At 41.4% G+C, this 21,881-nt stretch overlaps 1 protein-coding gene across 12 annotated transcripts in view; it reads right to left on the bottom strand.

Moving 5' to 3' along the window:
* dtnbb (dystrobrevin, beta b) overlaps nucleotides 1–21,481 on the bottom strand; it is a 47,268-nt gene extending 25,787 nt beyond the window's left edge. For 7 of the 12 annotated variants that reach the window (XM_035743544.2, XM_052486497.1, XM_052486498.1 and 4 more), the window contains exons 1-9: nucleotides 21,151–21,480; nucleotides 15,671–15,719; nucleotides 12,681–12,748; nucleotides 10,813–10,893; nucleotides 10,400–10,613; nucleotides 7,507–7,592; nucleotides 5,112–5,266; nucleotides 450–555; nucleotides 17–183 (exon numbers count right to left, since the gene is read on the bottom strand). In XM_035743544.2, the coding sequence (XP_035599437.1) occupies nucleotides 17–183; nucleotides 450–555; nucleotides 5,112–5,266; nucleotides 7,507–7,592; nucleotides 10,400–10,613; nucleotides 10,813–10,893; nucleotides 12,681–12,747 (876 nt within the window). In that variant the 5' untranslated portion in view covers nucleotide 12,748; nucleotides 15,671–15,719; nucleotides 21,151–21,480. Of the gene's footprint in view, nucleotides 1–16; nucleotides 184–449; nucleotides 556–5,111; nucleotides 5,267–7,506; nucleotides 7,593–10,399; nucleotides 10,614–10,812; nucleotides 10,894–12,680; nucleotides 12,749–15,670; nucleotides 15,720–21,150 lie in introns of all 12 variants that reach the window. The other 5 variants (XM_052486499.1, XM_052486503.1, XM_052486496.1 and 2 more) reach the window with 4 other exon arrangements.
* Nucleotides 21,482–21,881: the final 400 nt, after the last annotated feature.

The following is a 21,881-nucleotide window of genomic DNA, read 5'->3' as shown; positions in this document are numbered from 1 at the left end:
TGGTTGCCATGCCTACCCAAGAGGAGTGCTCCTTCATTTGATGCTGGTTGCTATGGGGACCGTTGGCATGGCCACGCCAGAAGCAGCTCTGACAGAGTTGGTAGCCATGGCACTGTTGGCACCGGTAACGGAACCCCATCATACTTTCACTCCGGCAATAGGAACATTCCACGGGATGGAAGACTAGAAGGAAACCACAGAGAAATGGTTCATAGGTCACTAATGTCAATTGAAATATTGATACAGGGAGACATAACGTATTATAAGATGTATTATAAGGCATGATAAAAATCACACATATGCTTATAACAGCATTATACATACAGGTAAAAGTGTTACCACATTTGTCAATAGAAATGCTTAGATTAGAATGACTATTACTGGTGTTCGGTGGCAAATTCACTGTGAAAATAGAGTCAAGAAAAACACTAATAACAGGGTAACATTACCATTTTCAACATTAGCGAGCCGGTGCATGAGAGGTAGCCACACGAGGCACTGAGGAGGAGGATCTGCCATCAAAATGTCCAAAAAAGTGTTCAGCAAGATCTTCTTCTAGATACAAACACACCGAGATGCATTCAGTTATACAGAGATAGCACACCCCAATGCATTCATTTATAAAGAGACACAGAGTGGGACAATTAAAATCATTCTCAGCAAGATCTGGATAACAACAGATGTGGATAAGGTTCATTGCCAGACAGCAGAGAAGCAAGACCTTGTCAGACAGAACGCAAGTAGAGATTCTGCTGGCATCGACTCCATGGGTACAGTACGTCCCAAATGGGAGTCCATTCCCTATGTAGTACTATGCTTTTGACCAGGGCCCATTGGGCTCTGGTCAAAAATAGTGCACTGTATAGGGTGCCATTTAGGATGCAGCGCATAGTGAATGAAATGGACAGCACTGCAAAAGGTCATCTTCAATAATAGATTAGCTTTCCCTGCTTATTGAGGATAACCTTTTGTAATGCTGTCCATACATTTCTTCTATGGTCTGTGGACTATATTTACAAGGTTCTAGCACCCAACCAGGCTGTCAATCACACTTGGGCTAACCTGGACCACCAAATCAAATTGTATTGGTCACATACACATGGTTAGCAGATTTTAATGCGAGTGTAGCGAAATGTTTGTGCTTCTAGTTCCGACAGCGCAGTAATATCTAACAAGTATTCTAACAATTCCCCCAAAACTAACTACCTAATACACACAAATCTAAAAAGGGGTGAATAAGAATATGTACATATAAATATATGGATGAGAGATGGCCGAGACGCATAGGCAAGGTGCAATAGATAATATAAAATACAGTACATACATATGAGTAATGTAAGATATGCAAACATTATTAAAGTGGCATTATGTAAAGTGACTAGTGATCCATTTATTAAAGTGGCCAGGGATTTGGGTCTCAATGTAGGCGGCAGCTTCTCTGAGTTAGGGATGGCTGTTTAGCAGTCTGATGGCCTTGAGACAGAAGCTGTTTTCCAGTCTCTCAGTCCCAGCTTTGATGCACCTGTACTGACCTCGCCTTCTGGATGGTAGCAGTGTGAACAGGCAGTGGCTCGGGTGGTTGATGTCCTTGATATTTTTGGACTGCCTGTGACATTGGGTGCTGTAGGTGTCATGGAGGGCAGGTAGTTTGCCCCCCCGGTGATGCCATGTGCAGACTGCACCACCCTCTGGAGAGCCTTGCGGTTGAGGGCGGTGGAGTTGACATACCAGGCTGTGAAACAGCCCGAGAGGATGCTCTCAATTGTGCATCTGTAAAAGTTTGTCAGGGTTTTGGGTGACAAGCCAAATTTCTTCAGCCTCCTGAGGTGGATGAGGCGCTGTTGTGCCTTCTTCACCACACACCCTTGTGGGGCCCCGGTGTTGAGGGTCAGCAAAGTGGAGATGTTGTTTCCTACCTTCGCCACCTGTGGGAGGCCCGTCAGAAAGTCCAGAACCCAATTGCAGAGAGCGGGGTTGAGACCCAGGGCCTCCAGCTTGATGATGAGCTTGGAGGGCACAATGATGTTGAATGCTGAGCTGTAGTCAATGAAGAGCATTCTTACATGGTTTCCTCTTGTCCAGATGGAATGGAGCAGTGTGCAGTGTGATGGTGATTGCGTCGTCTGTGGACCTGTTGGTGCGGTATGCCAACTGAAGTGGGTCTAGGGTGGCCGGTAAGGTGGAGGTGATATGATCCTTGACTAGTCACTCAAAGCACTTCATGATGACAGAAGTGAGTGCTACGCGGCGGTAGGTATTTAGTTCAGTTATATTTGCCTTCTTGGGTACAGGAACAACGGTAGCCATCTTGATGCATGTGGGGGCAACCAACTGGGATAGGGAGCGATTGAATATGTCTGTAAACACACCAGCCAGCTGGTCTGCACATGCTTTAAGGACGCGGTTAGGGATGCCGTCTGGATAAGCAGCCTTGCGAGGGTTAACACGTTTAAATATTTTACTCACGCCGGCCACGGAGAAGGTGAGGGGGGGTGCAGTCCTTGTTAGCGGGCCACGACGGTGGCACTGTATTATCCTCAAAGTGGGCAAAGAAGGTGTTTAGTTTGTCTGGAAGTGTGACGTCAGTGTCTGACGTGGTTGGTTTTCTTTTTGTAGTCCGTGATTTCCTGTAGACCCTGCCACATACATCTCGTGTCTGATGCTGTTGAATTGTGACTCCACCTTGCCCCTGTACTGGCATTTCGCTTGTTAGATTGCCTTGCGGAGGGAATAGCTACACTGTTTATATTCAGACATATTCCCAGACCTCTTTACATGGTTAAATGCGGTGGATCGCGCTTTCAGTTTTGCGCAAATGCCGCCTTCCAGCCACGGTTTCTGGTTAGGGTAGGTTTCAATAGTCATAGTGGGTACAACATCTCCAATGCATCTCTTTATAAATGCACTCACCGAGTCAGCATATAGGTTGATGTTGTTCTCGGAGGCTGACCGGAACATATTCCAGTTCGCGTGAGCAAAACAATCTTGAAGCGTAGCTTCCGATTGGTCGGACCAGCATTGAATGGTTCTCGTCACTGGTACATCCGGTTTGAGTTTCTGCCTATATGACGGAAGGAGCAAGATGGCGTCGTGGTCGGATTTGCTGAAGGGAGGGTGGGAGAGGGCTTTGTATGCATTGCAGAAGTTAGAGTAGGAGTGGTCGAGGGTATTGCACATGAGTGTAGTGCAATCAATATGCTGGTAGAATTTAGGGAGACCTGTTCTCAAATTTGCTTTGTTAAAATCCCTAGCTACAATAAATGTTGTCTCAGGATATAGGTTTCCAGTTTCCATATAGTCCAGTGAAGTTCCTTGACGGCCGTCTTGGTGTCTGCTTGAGGGGGAATGTACACAGCTGTGACGATAACTGACGAGAATTCTCTAGGTAGGTAAAATGGCCGGCACTTGATTGTGAGGGATTCTAGATTGGGTGAGCAGAAGGACTTGAGTTCCTGTATGTTCTTATGATTACACCATGAGTCGTTAATCATAAAGCATACACCCCTGCCCTTCCTTTTCCCAGAGAGCTGGGTGTGATGCATGGAGAAGCCCGGTGGCTGAACCGATTCCGAGAGAGCCATGTTTCCACTCTTATATCCAATAGTTCTTTCCGGCTGTATGTAATAATGTAAGAAATAACAATGTAAGAAATAACACATAAAAAAACAAAATACAACCTAGTGACTTTGTTGTCCTTAAGCCATTTTGCACAACTTTGGAAGTATGCTTGGGGTCATTGTTCATTTGGAAGACCCATTTGCGCCCAAGCTTTAACTCCCTAACTGATGTCTTGAGATGTTGCTTCAATATATCCACATCATTTTCTTGCCTCATGATGCCATCTATTTTGTGAAGTGCACCAGTCCCTCCTGCAGCAAAGCACCCCCACAACATGATGCTGACATCCCCTTGCTTCACGGTTGGGATGGTGTTCTTCGGCTTGCAAGCCTCCCCCTTTTCCCTCCAAACATAACAATGGTCATTATGGCCAAACAGTTATATTTTTGTTTCATCAGACCAGAGGACATTTCTCAAAAAAGTACAATCTTTGTCCCCATGTGCAGCTGCAAACCGTAGTCTGTCTTTTTTATGGTGGTTTTGGAGTACTGGCTTCTTCCTTGCTGAGTGGCCTTTCAGGTTATGTCGATATAGGACTCATTTTACTGTGGACATAGATACCTTTGTAGCTGTTTCCTCCAGCATCTTCACAAGGTCCTTTGCTGTTGTTCTGGGATTGATTTGCACTTTTCGCATCAAAGTCCTTATCTCTAGGAGACAGAACGCGTCTCCTTCCTGAACGGTACGACGGCTGCGTGGTCCCATGGTGTTTATACTTGCGTACTATTGTTTGTACAGATGAACGTGGTACCTTCAGGTGTTTGGAAATTGCTCCCAAGGATGAACCAGACTTGTAGAGGTCTACAATTTTTTTTCTGAGGTCTTGGCTGATTTCTTATTATTTTCCCATGATGTCAAGCAAAAAGGCACTGAGTTTGAAGGTAGGCCTTGAAATACATTCACAGGTACACCTCCAGTTGACTCAAATGATGTCAATTAGCCTACCAGAAGCTTCTAAAGCCATGACATAACGTTCTGGAATTTTCCAAGCTGTTTAAAGGCATAGTCAACTTAGTGAATGTAAACTTCTGACCCACTGGAATTGTGATACAGTGAATTATAAGTGAAATAATCTGTGTAAATAAATGTTAAAATTACTTGTGTCATGCACAAAGTAGATGTCCTAACCGACTTGCCAAAACTACAGTTTGTTAACAAGAAATTTGTGGAGTGGTTGAAAAACGAGTTTTAATAACTCCAACCTAAGCGTATGTAAACGTCCGCCTTCAACTGTACATCATTTGTTAATGTCTCTCTCCAACTCTCTCGCTCTCTCTTTCCAACTCTCTCTCTCCAACTCTCTCTCTCTTCCCAACTCTCTCTCTCTCCCCCCAACTCTCTCTCTCTCTCCCCAACTCTCTCACTCTCTCCCTCCAACTTTCTCTCTCACTCACTCTCTCCCTCCAACTCTCTCTCTAGTTTATTATGTGTGAGCAGTGCATTTTGTATATAATTTCAGTGTGAGAAATCCCCTCCTGACCAGTCCAACCTACCTGTTGAGGGAAGCATGTCCGTACGGAGTGTTCTGTGTATCCAAACGACGGGCCCTCGAACACAGCTGTGGGCAGCTTTAGAACCTCCCTCAGAAACTGGTCAAACTTAGCAAAGGCCATCACACCATTAGAGTCAGAGATCTGGGAGAATATATCTAAGAGAGAACCAAGTGTGGTGGTGAGTACATCAGCGCCATATAAAGACGCTAGTGAAAGTCTACACACTCCTTGCATAGTGTTCACATTCTGCTGCCTTAAAATGTAAAAAGGGATTACATTCGATTTCACTAAATGTTCCAATTTACTAAGAAATATAAAATGAGGATGTATTGAATGTGTATGTCTTCACACCCCAAAGTTAATACTTGGTGGAAGCAATTACAGCTGTGAATAATTTTGAATAAGATTCTACCAACCAAGCGCTCTTAGGGCAACATACAGGGGCGCAACTTCGGTTTTAGAAGTGGGGGGGACATAATTATTCTAATTTTTATTAAACACTCCAAACAGCATACCCGACCGCTCGGAGGTGTCTGCATGATCCCAAAGCACACTGTTGCCTCATTTTGTATCACATTCCAATCATAAAACCAGGGGAGACAAAAATGCAATTTCAGAATGTGTGTGTGTGTGTGTGTGTGTGATGGTGGGGGGCATGTTCCCCATGTATCCATTGTTTTTGTCAAAATTGCTCAAGCTCAGTCAATCTGGTTGGGAATCGTTGACGGACGGCAATATTAAAATGTTGTCTCTGATGTTTTAACCATATTTAAGTCAGGACAGAGAATGCACCATTCAGGAAAACTCAATACCTCTTGGAAAGCTAATCTGGTACGTCTTTGTCATTAAAATGTGTTCAATTATCCTGCGGAAAAATACAACTTTATCCCAGAGTTTTCAGAAGACAGGCGGATATCCTCTAATTTGTTTCCTGGGCTTTGCTCCCTTCATATTTATTTTGTAGCTAACTTTGCAGTCTCTGCCGGCGAGAAGCTACCCTCTGTATCTTCAAGTATTGTGGTGGTAACATCATGTTATGGGTATGCTTGAAATCAGCAGGGACTGGGGAGTTTGTCAGGATCAAAAGAAATATGAAAAGACCAAGCCCAATGTAAAAAGTTAAAGGAATACCCGTATCATTCTTTTGAAAACCTAACCCCGGGTTAGAGTTTTATTTTTCAGCGAGACACTAGCAATGTTACCATCCAACTGGCGACAGATTTTCATGCGAATATGCTAAAAAGCTGCATAAAACCAATATGCGCTTTTTCCCCACCAGAGATGTGTTTCCATCAATTGACTTGTTGCGGATAAAAGGCTGTGGGTGATTATGTAGTGCACATAAAAATACATTTTGCGGTGTACCGGATAAAAAATACAAGTTAAATGAGTTTCCATCGCATTTTCAACTCTATTGATGATTTTCTCACAAATTGTTTTAGTTATATATAGCGAGTATGTGCCCACCCTGGTATTGGCACGTGCGCTCTAGCCAACATCTCGCAGATACAGCCTACATGATGATATTATTATGGACAAAAGAGCAAGATTATTTTTATTTGTCAAATGGCAGCCAAGCATTGATGATCATGTCACCAGAATACGACCCTCAATATTTATTGGAAAGGAGCCATCAAGCTCATAACTTATATATGTTGGTTGCCCTTAGAGTTGGTCAAAAGCGGTAGAATCTTATTCAAAATGTTTTACAGCTGTAATGGCTGCCAAAGGTGTTTCCACCAAGTATTAGCCCTGTGTGGTGAAGACAAAAATGCAATCAAGAGATCCTTGTTTAAAAAATATATATATACAGTATTTGGAAAATGTTCTTTCACTTTGAAAATCTGTAGTAGGTCGTGTAGATCTGAAGTAAAAAAAGAAAAATGGAATGTAATAATTTTTTGATTTTATTTTAAGGCAGCAAAATGTGAAGTTTAAAAGCGGTGCATAGACTCTCACTAAGCACTGTATTTAACATTTCTACAATTTATTGAATATGAAGTATGGGGGATAATTCTTCTTGACACTTCCATCAAATAAAATTACAACAGTGTTTGTACTGTAATTGACTCAACAACGCCCCCGTGTGTATCCTTTATGCAACCGCAGACATGGTCAAAAAGCAGATACTGTAGACCAGGGTTTCCTAAACTTGGTCCTGGGGTTCCCCCTTGGTGCACATTTAGGTTTTTGCCCGAGCACTACACAGCTGATTCAAATAACCAACTCATCATCAAGATTTAATTGGGGGCCCCAGGACCGGCTTTGGTAAACCCTGCTGTAAACTAAACCATGAAATTAAAAGTGTGACTCCTGCAAAACAGAACTAACTTTACATTTAGTTACATTAACTGTAAATGGTTCCCTTCAGCAAAGTTCAAGGAGATATACTTACAACGTAGTTTGTCCACTATTTTCCCTCCACACATGGTTGCCAACATGGACTTCATCGAGAAAACGGTCAGTTTCCCGTGGCCTTCACTAAACATACACACACATAAAAAGCATACATTTACGACAATATGTAACAAATGTATTGAAACACACGTTGTTATCATTCTGATAAAGGTGAAGTTTATTTCCCAAAGCAAATTCCTCTTTTTCCATTATCTGCTTTAGCTTGCTGGCCACAATGGAGCACAAATAATTGACACTTCTGAATCCATATAAACCTGGACCATGTTGTCTGAAGGACCAAAATCATAATTTCGAGGGGAGAGCTTTGAAGATAGTTCTGCATACTGATTAGCCCTGGAATGTATAGCGGGCGTTTTATGGGCTCCTGACCAGTTCTGCAATTTTCGTGTGTTTCTTTTGTTTGTTTGTTGTGGAGATCGTAACTTTTTGGTTCATAATGTTTCCACCCATCGTTTCCTATGATCAAAAAGAGCTTCTTGACATCGTTAACATCGATTTAGATGAAGATTTCTACTTAAATGAGTTGGCGCCGCAGGACATACAGTACTGATCGCCCCGGAACAAGCCCTAACCCCCAACACTGGGAAGAGAAAGAGATGGCGAAATATAGAGACCGACGTGTGGGTGTAACAGATGTATACATGGGCACACAGATTAAACTACGGCGGCAGGTACATAAACTGCCTGTACCCAGCCTATAGGTAGGAGGTCAGAGACCTGGCAGTGTGGTGCCAGGACAATAAACTCTCCCTCAATGCCAGCAAGACAAAGGAGCTGATCGTGGACTACAGGAAATGGAAGGGCCGAGCACACCCCCCATTCCCATCAACGGAGCACCAACACAGTCGTGAAGAGGGCAAGACCATGCCTCTTTCCCTTCAGGAGGCTGAAAAGATTTGGCATGGACCCTCAGATCCTCAAAAAGTTCTACAACTGCACAATGACTGGATGTATCACCGCTTGGTATGGCAACAGCTTGGCATCCACCCACAAGGTGCTACAGAGGGTAGTGCATAAGGCCCGGTACATCACTGGGGCCAAGCTCCCTGCCATCCAGGATCTCTATACCAGGACCTAAAAATGGTCAAAGACTCCAGCCATCCAAGTCACAGACTGTTCTCCCTGTTACCGCACGGCAAGCAGTACCAATGTACAAAGTCTGGAACCAACAAGAGCCTGAACAGCTTCTACCCCCAAGCATAAAGACTACTATATAGTTAGTTAAATAGTTAACCAAACAGCTACCCGGACTATCTGCACTGACCCTTTTTGAACTAACTTTGTTGACTCGTCACATACGCTGCTGCTACTGTTTATTATCTGTCACTTTATTCCTAGTTATGTGTACATTTATACCTCAATTACTTCGTACCCCTGCCCGTTGAATCTGTACCGGTACCCCTTGTATAAAACCAAGTTATCATTACTCATTGTGTATCTCTTATTACATTTTTTACTTTTTCTATTTCGTTGCGCTCTGTATTGCTGGGAAGGGCCCGTAAGTAAGCATTTCACTTTTAGTCCACACCTGTTGTTTACAAAGCATGTGACAAATACAATTACAGTTATTTTGGAAAGTATTCAGACACCTTGACTTTTTCCACATTTTAATACATTACAGCCATATTCTAAAATTGATTAAATCAATCTACACACAATAGCCCATAATGTCTAAGCAAAAATAGTTTTTTTGATTTTTTTGCAAATGTATTACAAATTTTAAAATTAAATATCAGATTTACATAAGTATTCAGACCCTTTACTCAGTACTTTGCTGAAGCACCTTTGGCAGCTCAAGGACATTCAGAGACCCCTGCGTTGTCTTGGCTGTGTGCTTAGGGTCATTGTCCTGTTGGGAAGTGAACCTTAGCCCCAGTTCGAGGTCCTGAGCGCTCTGGAGCAGGTTTTCATCAAGCATCTCTCTGTACTTTGCTATATTTATCTTTCCCTCGATCCTGACTAGTCTCCCAGTCCCTGCCGCTGAAAAACATCCCCACAGCATGATGCTGCCACCACCATGCTTCACCGTAAGGATGGTGCCAGGTTTCCTCCAGATGTGATGCTTGGCAATCAGGCCAAAGAGTTTAATCTCGGTTTCATCAGATCAGAGAATTTTGTTTCTCATGGTCTGAGAGTCCTTTAGGTGCCTTTTGGCAAACTCCAAGCGGGCTGTCATTTGCCTTTTATTGAGGAGTGACTTACGTCTGGCCACTTTACCACAAAGCCCTGATTGGTGGAGTTTTGCAGAGATGGTTGTCCTTCCGAAAGGTTCTCCCATCTCCACAGAGGAACTCTGGAGCTCTGTCAGAGTGACCTTTGGGTTCTTGGTCACCACCCTGACCAAAGCCCTTCTCCCCCGATTGCTCAGTTTGGCTGGGCGGCAAGATCTAGAAAGAGTCTTGATGGTTCCGAACTTCTTCCATTTAAGAATGATGGAGGCCACTGTGTTCTTGGGGGCCTTCAATGCTGCATACATTTGTTCATACCCTTCCCCAGATCTGTGACTCAACACAATCCTGTCTCGGAGGTCTAAGGACAATTCCTTCGACATCATGGCTTGGTTTTTGCTCTTACATGCGCTGTCAACTGTGGGACCTTAGTGTGGAAGTACAGTGTGGAAGTTTATCCTGGTAGAGTGTGTTGCCTAACTGTGTGCTAACAATAAATGACCCCGCCCCCCAATATCATAACAATAGTAAGAAATTATATCTTGTTCTGTAAATATGGTGTTGCACCATAGACATATCCATGCCCTATATGTACAGAATGTGTCATTGTATAGCACGTTTCAGACAGCAGTTCAAAGCAAATGTATGTATCTAATATCCTATATCTAATGTACTGTATATCCTGTGTCTAATTTACTGCACCTGTCGTATGTGGCCACCATGAAGTTGAGCAGCAGGCCGATGGACTGCTCTACGTTGATCTGATGTGTGGTGGGCAGACGCTTATTGAGCTGGTAATAGATCGAGGATAGGATCGTCTCCAGTCTAGACACGTTGATCTCTGCGTTGTGGTCCAGCGTGTTCAGACCGCTATCACGGAACGCCTCAATCATGTTCCACACATCCACCAAGTGAACTGGGATAGGGGGATAGCAGGAGGGGAGGAAATAAGTTTAGAAAAGAACAGATTTCTTTAACATCAATTTAATTATATTCAAGTGTACCATATGTAGCACAGTGTAATGTGAACAGTTTGAAAAGTTAAGAGAGTAAGACGACACTTGCATGTCATTTTCAGGAGAGGAAACCAAACGAGCCAGGCAGGCGGTACTTACGGTTGCATCTCTTCTGCACAAATCTTAGCTTGCAGGCTGTCCTATAGGTTGACAGCCTGATGACGTCAAAGTTTTGTGCCCCTGATAAAAATAAAAAGACAAATCAACAACTCTAACACAACCACACACACAACCCACTGCATGGGAAGGGGAGTGTACAGTTCATTCGGGAAGTATTCAGACCCCTTGACTTCTTCCACATTTTGTTATTTTACAGCCTTATTCAAAAATCCATTATATTATTTTTTCCCCTCACCAATCGACACATAATACCCCATAATGACAAGAATACATTTTTATTGCAAATGTATAAAAAATAAGAACTGAAATATCAGATTCACATAAGTATTCAAAAGCTTTACTCAGTACTTAGCTCAAGAATCTTTGGCAGCGATTACAGCCTTGAGGCTTCTTGGGTATGACGCTACAAGCTTGGCACACCTGTATTTGGGGAGTTTCAACCATTCTTCTCTGCAGATCCTCTTAAGCTCTGTCGAGTTGGATGGGGAGCGTTGCTGGACAGCTATTTTCAGATCTCTCCAGAGATGTGCGATTGGGTTCAAGTCCGGGCTCTTGCTGGGCCAGTCAAGGACATTCAGAGACTTGTCCCTAAGCCACTTGTTTTCTTGGCTGTGTGCTTAGGGTCGATGTCCTGTTGGAAGGTAAACCTTCACGCCAGTCGGAGGTCCTGAGCACTCTGGAGCAGGTTTTCATCAAGGATCTCTCTGTACTTTGCTCTGTTCATCTTTCCCTCAACTGTGACTAGTCTCCCAGTCCCTGCCGCTGAAAAGCATCCCACAGCATAATGCTGCCAACACCAGGCTTCACCGTAGGGATGGCATTGGCCAGGTGATGAGCGGTGCCAGGTTTCCTCCAGACATGGCGCTTGGCGTTCAGGCCAAAAAGTTCAATCTTGGTTTCATCAGACCAGAGAATCTTGTTTCTCATGGTCTAAGAGTTTTTTAGGTGCCTTTTGGCAAACTTCAAGCGTGCTGTCAGGTGCCTTTTACTGAAGAGTGGTTTCTGTCTGGCCGCTCTACAATAAAGGCCTGATTGGTGGAGTGCTGTAGAGATTGTTGTCCTTCTGGAAGGTTCTCCCATCTCCACAGAGGGACTCTGGAGCTCTGTCATAGTGACCATCGGGTTCTTGGTCACCTCTCTGACCAAGGCCCTTCTCCCCCGATTGCTCAGTTTTGCCGGGTGGACAGCTCTAGGACGAGTCTTGGTGGTTCTAAACATCTTTCATTTAAGAATTCTGGAGGCCACTGTGTTCTTGGGGACTTTCAATGCTGCAGAAATGTTTCAGTACCTTTCCCCAGATCTGTGCCTCGACACAATCCTGTCTCAGAGCTCTAAGGACAATTCCTTCGACCTCATGGCTTGGTTTTTGGTCTGACATGCACTGTAAACTGTGGGACCTTATATAGACAGGCGTGTGCCTTTCCAAATCATGTCCAGGTGGACTCCAATCAAGTTGTAGAAACATCTCAAGGATGATCAATGGAAACAGGATGCACCTGAACTCAATTTTGAGTGTCATAGCAAAGGGTCTGAATACTTATGTAAATAAGGTATTTCTGATTTTTATTTTTAATAAGTTTGCAAACATTCTAAAAACCTGTTTTGGCTTTGTCATTATGAATTATTGTGTGTATATTGATGAAAAAAAAAACATTAATTTAATACATTTTAGAATAAGGCTGTAACCTAACAAAATGTGGAAATAGTGAAAGGGTCTGAATACTTTCCCGAATGCCCTGTATACTCTAAAGTGTATGGCTATGAATGGCTTTGCGACGACACAGCAGAGTGTGAATGAATAGTAACGGTTTGGCTCTAGAGATTTCTCTCTCAGTCAGTCTACTCACTCATCTCCACGAAGAGTTGTCTCTTCTCCACCATCGCTTTGCCTCGTTTACTGCCCTCCTCTATCATTCTGAGGGGAATAACAGAACAGGCAATAAGCACGCATGACCTTCGCAATATTTAATGACAATCATTGTAAAAAAATATACGTTATCAAGCTGTATTTATCGGCCTTCACTGCCCTCCTCAAATCATTCTGGGGAAAGAATACAGCAAGCATTACTACCTACTCACTAATTAATTACATAATTACTGCAAACATTATCAGGCTTTTGTATACTGACTACGGCGTTTCTTCTCCCCTCTGTATACATTTGGCCTACTACTCATTTTGAGGGAAATAAAACCGCAAGCATTCATTACCAGTAATGATTGCACAGTACCAGTCAAAAGTTTGGACACACATACTCAAGGGTTTTTTTTTATTTGGACTGTTTTCTACATTGTAGAATAATAGTGAAGGCATCAAAAACTATGAAATAACACGTGGAAATCATGTAGTGACCAACAAAGTGTTAAATAAATCTGTAACGGCTCTCTTCTATCTCCTCCTCTGATGAAGAGGTAGAACAAGGATCGGACCAAAATGCAGAGTGATGATGATTCATGATAGATTTTAATGAAGGAAAACCTATACATACAGAAACTACGAAAATAATGAAATGAAATAATGAAAACCGAAACAGCCCTATCTGGTGCAAACACAAAGACAGGAACAATCACCCACGAAACACTCACAGAATATGGCTGCCTAAATATGGCTCCCAATCAGAGACAACGATAATCACCTGACTCTGATTGAGAACCGCCTCAGGCAGCCATAGACTACGTAGACACCCCACAAAACCCCAAGACAAAAAACACACCACAATAACCCATGTCACACCCTGGCCTGACCAAATAAAGAAAGAAAACACAAAATACTAAAACCAAGGCGTGACAAAATCAAAATATATTTAATATTACAGATTCTTCAAAGTAGCCACCCATTGCCTTCACGACAGCTTTGCACACTCTTGGCATTATCTCAACCAGCTTCATGTGGTAGTCACCAGGAATGCATTTCAATGAACAGGTGTGCCTTGTTAAAGGTGAATTTGTGGAATTTCTTTCCTTCTTAATGTGCTAATCATGTGCTAATCAGTTGTGCTAATGTGCTAATCAGTTGTGTCTTAATGTGCTAATCAGTTGTGTTGTGACAAGGTAGGGGTGGTATACAGAAGATAGCCCTATTTGATAAAAGACCAAGTCCATTTTATGGCAAGAACAGCTCAAATAAGCAAAGAGAAACGACAGTCCATCATTACTTTAAGGCATTAAGGTTAGTCAATACAGTACATTTCAAGAATGTTAATGTTTCTTCAAGTGCAGTCACAAAAACGATCAAGCGCTATGAAGAAACTGGCTCTCATGAGGACCACCACAGGAAAGGAAGACCCAGAGTTACCTCTGCTGCAGAGGATACGTTAATTAGAGTTAACGGAACCTCAGATTGCAGCCCAAATAAAAGCTTCACAGAGTTCAAGTAACAGACACATCTCAACATCAACAACATTAGCTTCGGCCAAGAAACACAAGCAATGGACATTAGACCAGTGGAAATCTGTCCTTTGGTCCGATGAGTCCAAATTTGAGATTTTTGGTTCCAACCGCTGTGTCTTTGTGAGACGCAGAGTAGGTGAACGGATGATCTCCTCATGTGTGGTTCCCACCATTAAGCAGGAGGAGGAGGTTTGATGGTGTGGGGATGCTTTGCTGGTGACACTGTCTGTGATTTATTTCGAATTCAAGGCACACTTAAACAGCATTCTGCAGCGATACGCCATCCCATCTGGTTTGCGCTTAGTGGGACTATCATTTGATTTTAAACAGGACAATGACCCAAAACACACATGTTGTGTAAAGGTTATTTGACAAAGAAGGAGAGTGATGGAGTGCTGCATCAGATGACCTGGCCTCCACAATCACCTGACCCCAACCCAATTGAGATGGTTTGTGATGAGTTGGACCAGAGTGAAGTAAAAGCAGCCAAAAAGTGCTCAGCAATTGTGGGAACTCATTTAAGACTGTTGGAAAAGCATTCCTCGTGAAGCTGGTTGAGAGAATGCCAAGACTGTGAAAAGCTGTCATCAAGGCAAAGGGTGGCTGCTTTGAAGAATCTCAAATATAAAATACATTTGGATTTGTTTAACACTTTTTTGGTTACTACATGATTCCATATGTGATTCTCATAGTTTTGATGTCTTCACTATAATTCCACGATGCAGAAAAAAGAAAAACCCTTGAAAGAGTAGGTGTCCAAACTTTTGACTGGTACTGTTCATTGTAATCATTTCATAGTAATCATTTTATACATTATCAAGGTCCATTAAAGCCACGTGAAAATAAAACATCCTATACATTTTTTACACTAAAGCTGCAATATGTAACTTCTTGGGAGACCCGACCAAATTCACATCGAAATGTGTGTTCTATTTATTATCATTGAAAGCAAGTCTAAAAAGAGGTAGATATGTTCTATGTGAGCTTTTTCTATGCTCTGCATTCTTAAGTTTTGTTTTGCTTCTTTTCCTTTTGGATTTGTACACCAGCTTCAAACAGCTGAAAATACAATATTTTGGGTTATGGAAAAGCTATTTCACAGCTGTTTAGATGGTACAATGATTCTCTACACTTATACTTGCTTGTTTTGTCACAAACAGAAAATAAGCAAACTATTCACATTTTTGCAACCAGGAAATGGCGGAACCATTTCTGCATCGCACATCTTTAAAGTTACATGCATATTCATATTCATCTAACTGATTCTGTGTACTCTATACATTGATCCCTCTACTGTAAGTCTACATCATATATGGAATGTTCAATCATGTACAACACATGCCATACATTTAAACAGACAGTCTATGCATAAAGCTGAAGAAAAAAGCTCACTAAAAATCTACAGATGTTTTTGGCTGATGAAAGATAAAAATCCCAGAGGTATATGTACCTGTCGCTGGCTGAATTTCAAACAAAGTGAAGCATTAGCTGCTGCTGCCCTGTGAAGAGAAGAAACATCATAGTCAGTTAGCTAGTTGGCTCCTTAATTAATGTTCTGTGTCTCTGGTATGCTCTGTAGTAGTTCAAATAAGCAGTCCTTCCAGCCAAAATGGGCTTGACTTTTAAATGAGTCATTTAACGCCCTCCCTTAGAGGACCTGATGAACGCTACAAAACATTGTGTTATTCTTCCTCTAAAGAGATATGTGCATTTTCACTGTCTGGCACAAGAGAACACTTGAGTGTCTCTCTGAATGTGTCCCAAATGGCACCGTATTTCCTTTGCAGAGCACTACTTTTGACCAGGGCAGGGTTCCATGTAGGAAACACACCCTGTATGAACAACCACAAATAATAATTCTCCATGACATCGCCACTCAGCTAAGACTGCATCCGGTGGACTAATGACATCGACGGCCAGCAAGGGATGCAGACCGAGGAGACACTTAACGATGATGGACACAAAACACATTACAGCTATACAATGACTGGTTCCAAAACCCGGGGAATGGCATGATAGGCTTGGATGGCACCAGACCTGGGTTCATAGGATGTTACTATTTGACATCTTTCAAATACTTGTAGCGTTTGCTCGAGCTTGCCTGGAAGACCAGGTGGGTGGGGCTTGCACTGATTGAACTTTTCTATTGGTTCTATTAAGCCAGGCCAAGCTTAATCAAGCCCATATAAAGTATTTGAAATGATTTGGAATAAAATTTGAACCCAGGTCTATACAGTACAGTATCACCATCACATGGCAGCCCACTGTGGCTATGGGGTGACGGACAAGCCAGGAAACTGCATCAGCTGACCAGTTGAGTGTGAGCAGTCAGTGGCTGTGTCCCCAATGGCCCCCGATTCCCTTTATAGTGCACTGCTTTTGACCAGAGCCCTATGGGTCCTGGTCAAATGTAGTGCATTATAGGGAATAGAGTGCCATTTGGGACGTAGTCATTGAAGCCAGCCAAGGTTGAACCCTCAGGAACTCTGTTGACAGGCTTTTTTTATTCCTCCCTCCTCACTCGTGTGGCTGGAGAGCAAGGGTTTGCAGAGCCATATATAAAGTAGCAGTCAAACATTTGGACACACCGACTCATTCCAGGGTTTTTCTTTATTTGTACTATTTCCACATTGTGAAATAATAGTGAAGACATCAAAACTATGAAATAACACATATGGAATCATCTAGTAACCAAAAAAGTGTTACATTTCAAAATATATATTTTATATTGGAGATTCTTCAAAGTAGCCACCCTTTGCCTCGATGACAGCTTTTCACACTCTTGGCATTCTCTCAACCAGCTTCATGAGGTAGTCACCTGGAATGGATTTCAATTAACAGGTGTGCCTTGTTAAAAATGAATGTGTGGAATATCTTTCCTTAATAATGCGTTTGAGCCAATCAGTTGTGTTGTGACATGGTAGGGTTGGGTATACAGAATATGAAGACCAAGTCCATTTTATGGCAAGAACAGCACAAATTAGCAAAGAGAAACAACAGTACATAATTACTTTAACAAAGAGAAACAACAGTACATCATTACTTTAAGACCTGAAGGTCAGTCAATCTGGAAAATGTCAAGAACTTGGAAAATGTCTCAAGTGCAGTTACAAAAACCATCAAGCGCTATGATGAAACTGGCTCTCATGAGGACCGCCACAGGAAAGGAAGACCCAGAGTTACCTCTGCTTCAGAGGACAAGTTAATTAGAGTGACCAGCTTCAGAAATTGCAGCCCAAATAAATGCTTCACAGAGTTCAAGTAACAGACACATCTCAACATGAACTGTTCAGAGGAGACTGCGTGAATCAGGCCTTCATGGTCAAATTGCTGCAAAGAAACCACTACTAAAGGACACCAATAATAAGAAGAGACTTGCTTGGGCCAAGAAACATAAGCAATGGACATTAGACCGGTGGAAATCTGTCCTTTGGTCTGACGAGTCCAAATTTGAAAGTGTTTGGTTCCAACCGAGTGTTCTTTTGAGACTCAGAATAGGTGAATGGATGATCTCCGCATGTGTGGTTCTGACCGTGAAGCGTGGAGGAAGAGGTGTGATGATGCTTTTTGGTGACACTGTCTGTGATTTATTTCGAATTCAAGGCACACTTAACCAGCATGGCTACCACAACATTCTGCAGCGATACCATCTGGTTTGCGCTTAGAGGGGCTATCCTTTGTGTTTCAACAGGACAATGACACAACACACCTCCAGGCTGTGTAAGGGCTATTTGACCAAGAAGGAGGGTGATGGAGTGCTGCATCAGGTGACCTGGCCTTCACAATCACCCGACCTCAACCCAATTGAGATGGTTTGGGATGAGTTGGACCGCAGAGTGAAGGAAAAGCAGCCAACAAGTGCTCAGCATATGTGGGAACTCCTTCAAGACTGTTGTAAAAGCATTCCAGGTGAAGCTGGTTGACAGAATGCCAAGAGTGTGAAAAGCTGTCATCAAGGCAGAGGGTGGCTACTTTGAAGAATCACAAATATAAAATATATTTTTAACACTTGTTTGGTTACTGTACGATTCCATAGTTTTGCTGTCTTCACTATTATTCTACAATGTAGGAAATAGTTTTTTTTTTAAACAAAAAAAAAACACTGTTGACTGAGTAGGTGTGTCCAAACTTTTGACTTTTACTGTACACTAGACCAAAATATAAACGCAACATGTAAAGTGTTGGTCCCATGTTTCATGAGCTGAAATAAATTATTCCAGAAATGTTCAATACACCCAAAAAGTGTATTTCTCTCAAATGTTTTACATCCCTGTTAATTAGCATTTTTACTTTGCCAATATAAGCCTGACAGGTGTGGCATATCAAGAAGCTGATTAAACAGCTGTATCATTACACAGGTGCACCTTGTGCTGGGCCAATAAAAGGCCACCATAGATGTCTCATGTTTTGAGGGAGTGTGCAATTGGCATGTTGACTGCAGTAATGTCCACCATAGCTATTGCCAGAGAATTTAATGTTAATTTCTCTATCATAAGCCACCTCCAATGTTATTTCGAGAATTTGGCAGTACGTCCAACTGGCCTCACAACCACAGTCCACGTGTAACCACGCCAGTCCAGGACATACACATCTGGCTTCGTCACCTACCAGCCACCCGGAAAGCTGAGGAAACTGAGTTGTATTTTTGTCTGTAATCTAGCCCTTTTGAGGGGAAAAACTCATTTTTATTGGCTGGGCCTGGCTCCCCAGTGGATGGGCCTATGCCCAGTCATGTAATATCAATAGATTAGGGCCTAATGAATTTATTTCAGTTGACTGATTTCCTTATATGAAATGTAAACTCAGTAAAATCGTTGACATTATTGAATGTTGCATTTATATTTTGGCTCAGTATATATATACACACATATATATATATAAACATATGCATATATATACACACATATATATATACATATATATACACATATATACATATACATATATACATATACATATATACATATACATATATACATATATATATATACATGCATATATATATATATACATGCATATATATATACATATACATACATATATACACATATATATACATATACATATATATATACATATATGCATATACATATATATACATGCATATACATATACATATACATATATATATGCATATACATATACACATATATATATATATGTGTATATGTATATGCATATATATATGTATATGTATATGCATGTATATATATGTATATGCATATATATACATATATATATATATATGCATATACATATACACATATATATATATACACACATATATATATATATAAACACATATATATATACAAACACATATATATATACATATACACATATATATATACACACATATATATATATATATACATATATATATATATATAAACACATATATATATATACACACACACATACACATATATATACACATATATATGCATATACATATATATACAGATACATATATATATATGCATATACATATATACATACATATATACATACATATACATATATATATACACACATATATATATATATACATACATATATACATACATATATATACACATATATATATATACAAATATATATACATATATATTCATATATATATACATATACATAACATTCAACTATGAAGTAGGCCTACTGTAAGCTTGCCTGAGCTATTCATATATGTGGGCAAATATGATCGGAAATTAGGAAGTGGTTACCCTAAACAAATACATTCTATTGATATTGAGGAAAATGTCCATCTCAGATTGCCCATTGCGAAACTGAACATACCTTAAGAAGATATCAGAGCTTGATTGGTCTCTCGTGGACAGCAGTAACATAATATGCAAGATTTGGTCCTGAGTTGCTTACATTATAGTTTGATAAACCATGGAAAGGCTATTTACATTGGACCTATAGACATTAAAAGTCAATATGTCTAATGAACTCTCGGTATTATATGGTGGACAATGAATAGCTTCGGAGTTCCCTGGTGACGGGCCTGCAGGTACACGTTCATCAAATACAATTCAAATCCATTTACATATATGTTGGCTTAAACGACAGTTTGCTGTAAATAAGAATGGGCTACCAAGGCAAATGGGTAAAACAGAAACGTAAAATATGCAGTGGTGATGATTATGATCACCAATCATCATATGCCAAAAGGCCTAAGAAGCTATTTAAATCTGCATTATTAGGCCTATAGGCGTTTTAAATAATAAGGTCAACATAAACAAAATGCAAATACAAGGATGATAGTAAGGCCTATTGCCAAGCATTATGTCATTTCACGGGTTCCTTTTGGGAATTAATGAACTCTAGCGCATCAGCCTCTATAAGAGAATCCCCGTACAAACACTAATATAATAACTAGTAGCTACTTGTAAATTATGTCGTCGAATAACCTAGTGATTCTTCAAGTTATGGAAAAATATACTGGATGTCTGAATGTGATTTAAATGTTTAAAAGGGCGATTATTAAAGGTGCATTATTCACCGCACCTTGTCGAGTAGGTAGCTAATAATGACAACATCCTTTTACGTGAGTCAAAAGGAGGACTAGGCCACTGCAGTGGCAGCTTGAGGGCTCGAATGTCTAAACATCACCTACTTCCGTCTCTGTGTAGCTGCTCAAACGCTCTCTGTGACGAACCGTTTAGCTTTACACTACTTTATGCGTCTCAGATCTTGAAGGAACCGCTCGACCGACGTGGCCATTTACTGCTTTAAGTCCCTATTTACCTTGTTTCCGCAATATGAATTTGTGCGTGCGATGTATCTTAAAGGAAGATTCATATTGAGATGCTATGTGATAATTTATCCTAAATATCTGCCTTCATAAATGTGTAGTGTCCTAATTTAGATGTGCCTTCTGCATTATATAGGCTATTTCAATTAGAATGATGCATCTATTAGCCTTACCAGTAGGAAAATCACGCAGGTTGCGTTTATAGCACCATCATCAGCATCAGATGAGGAGGATAAGTAGTCAGGATATTTCCTTCGTGAATCATTACTGCGCTCAGTCTCACCTTTGACAAATTTCGCACGCTGTCTGTCCGCTGTCGTTCGTTATTGCTGTCCGAGCAATGCCAAACGATCGAGATTATCTATCCATCGTTACATTTCCAGTGCGTTTCCTGTTCTATAGCCTACGACTCAGAATTGCAGTGGACGGTGGTGTCTCATAAAAATGTACGAGCGCCGCGCTCTCTCTCGTCAGCATCATCAACGACCGAACAGCAGAGGACAGCAAAGCGCAGGCAAGCAAGATAAGGCTGCGCGTTCATCACAAACGGCCCTACGCGCTTGCGCGCATGCTGGCTAACGTAGCGGCAGGCGCCACTTGGAGGCGCGCACAGTAAAAACCACTAACGAGTCACGACCCACGTCTGTTGATATTTTACGTGCACGGTATTTATATGATACGCGACGGTCAGCAGGTTTCCTGTAATATTCCAAGCAATAGACTAGCATTTGTTTTCTCATGCATAATATGGAAACAACATGCATCTGATTTGACTGGTGATTGTATCTCTTAGTGGAGTGTAAAAGCCTTAGTAATGTGATACTGATAGTAGGCCTATAGTGTAAATTGTACTAGTATTAGAGTAGAGTAGTCACTCACATACATACATTCCTTACTGCCAGAA

The sequence above is a fragment of the Oncorhynchus keta genome, chromosome 29 (genome assembly GCF_023373465.1).
Source record: "Oncorhynchus keta strain PuntledgeMale-10-30-2019 chromosome 29, Oket_V2, whole genome shotgun sequence".
In the NCBI taxonomy this organism is placed as follows: domain Eukaryota; kingdom Metazoa; phylum Chordata; class Actinopteri; order Salmoniformes; family Salmonidae; genus Oncorhynchus; species Oncorhynchus keta.
The sequence above is the reverse complement of the archived record's forward strand: the minus strand, read 5'-3'. Positions and strand labels throughout refer to the sequence as shown.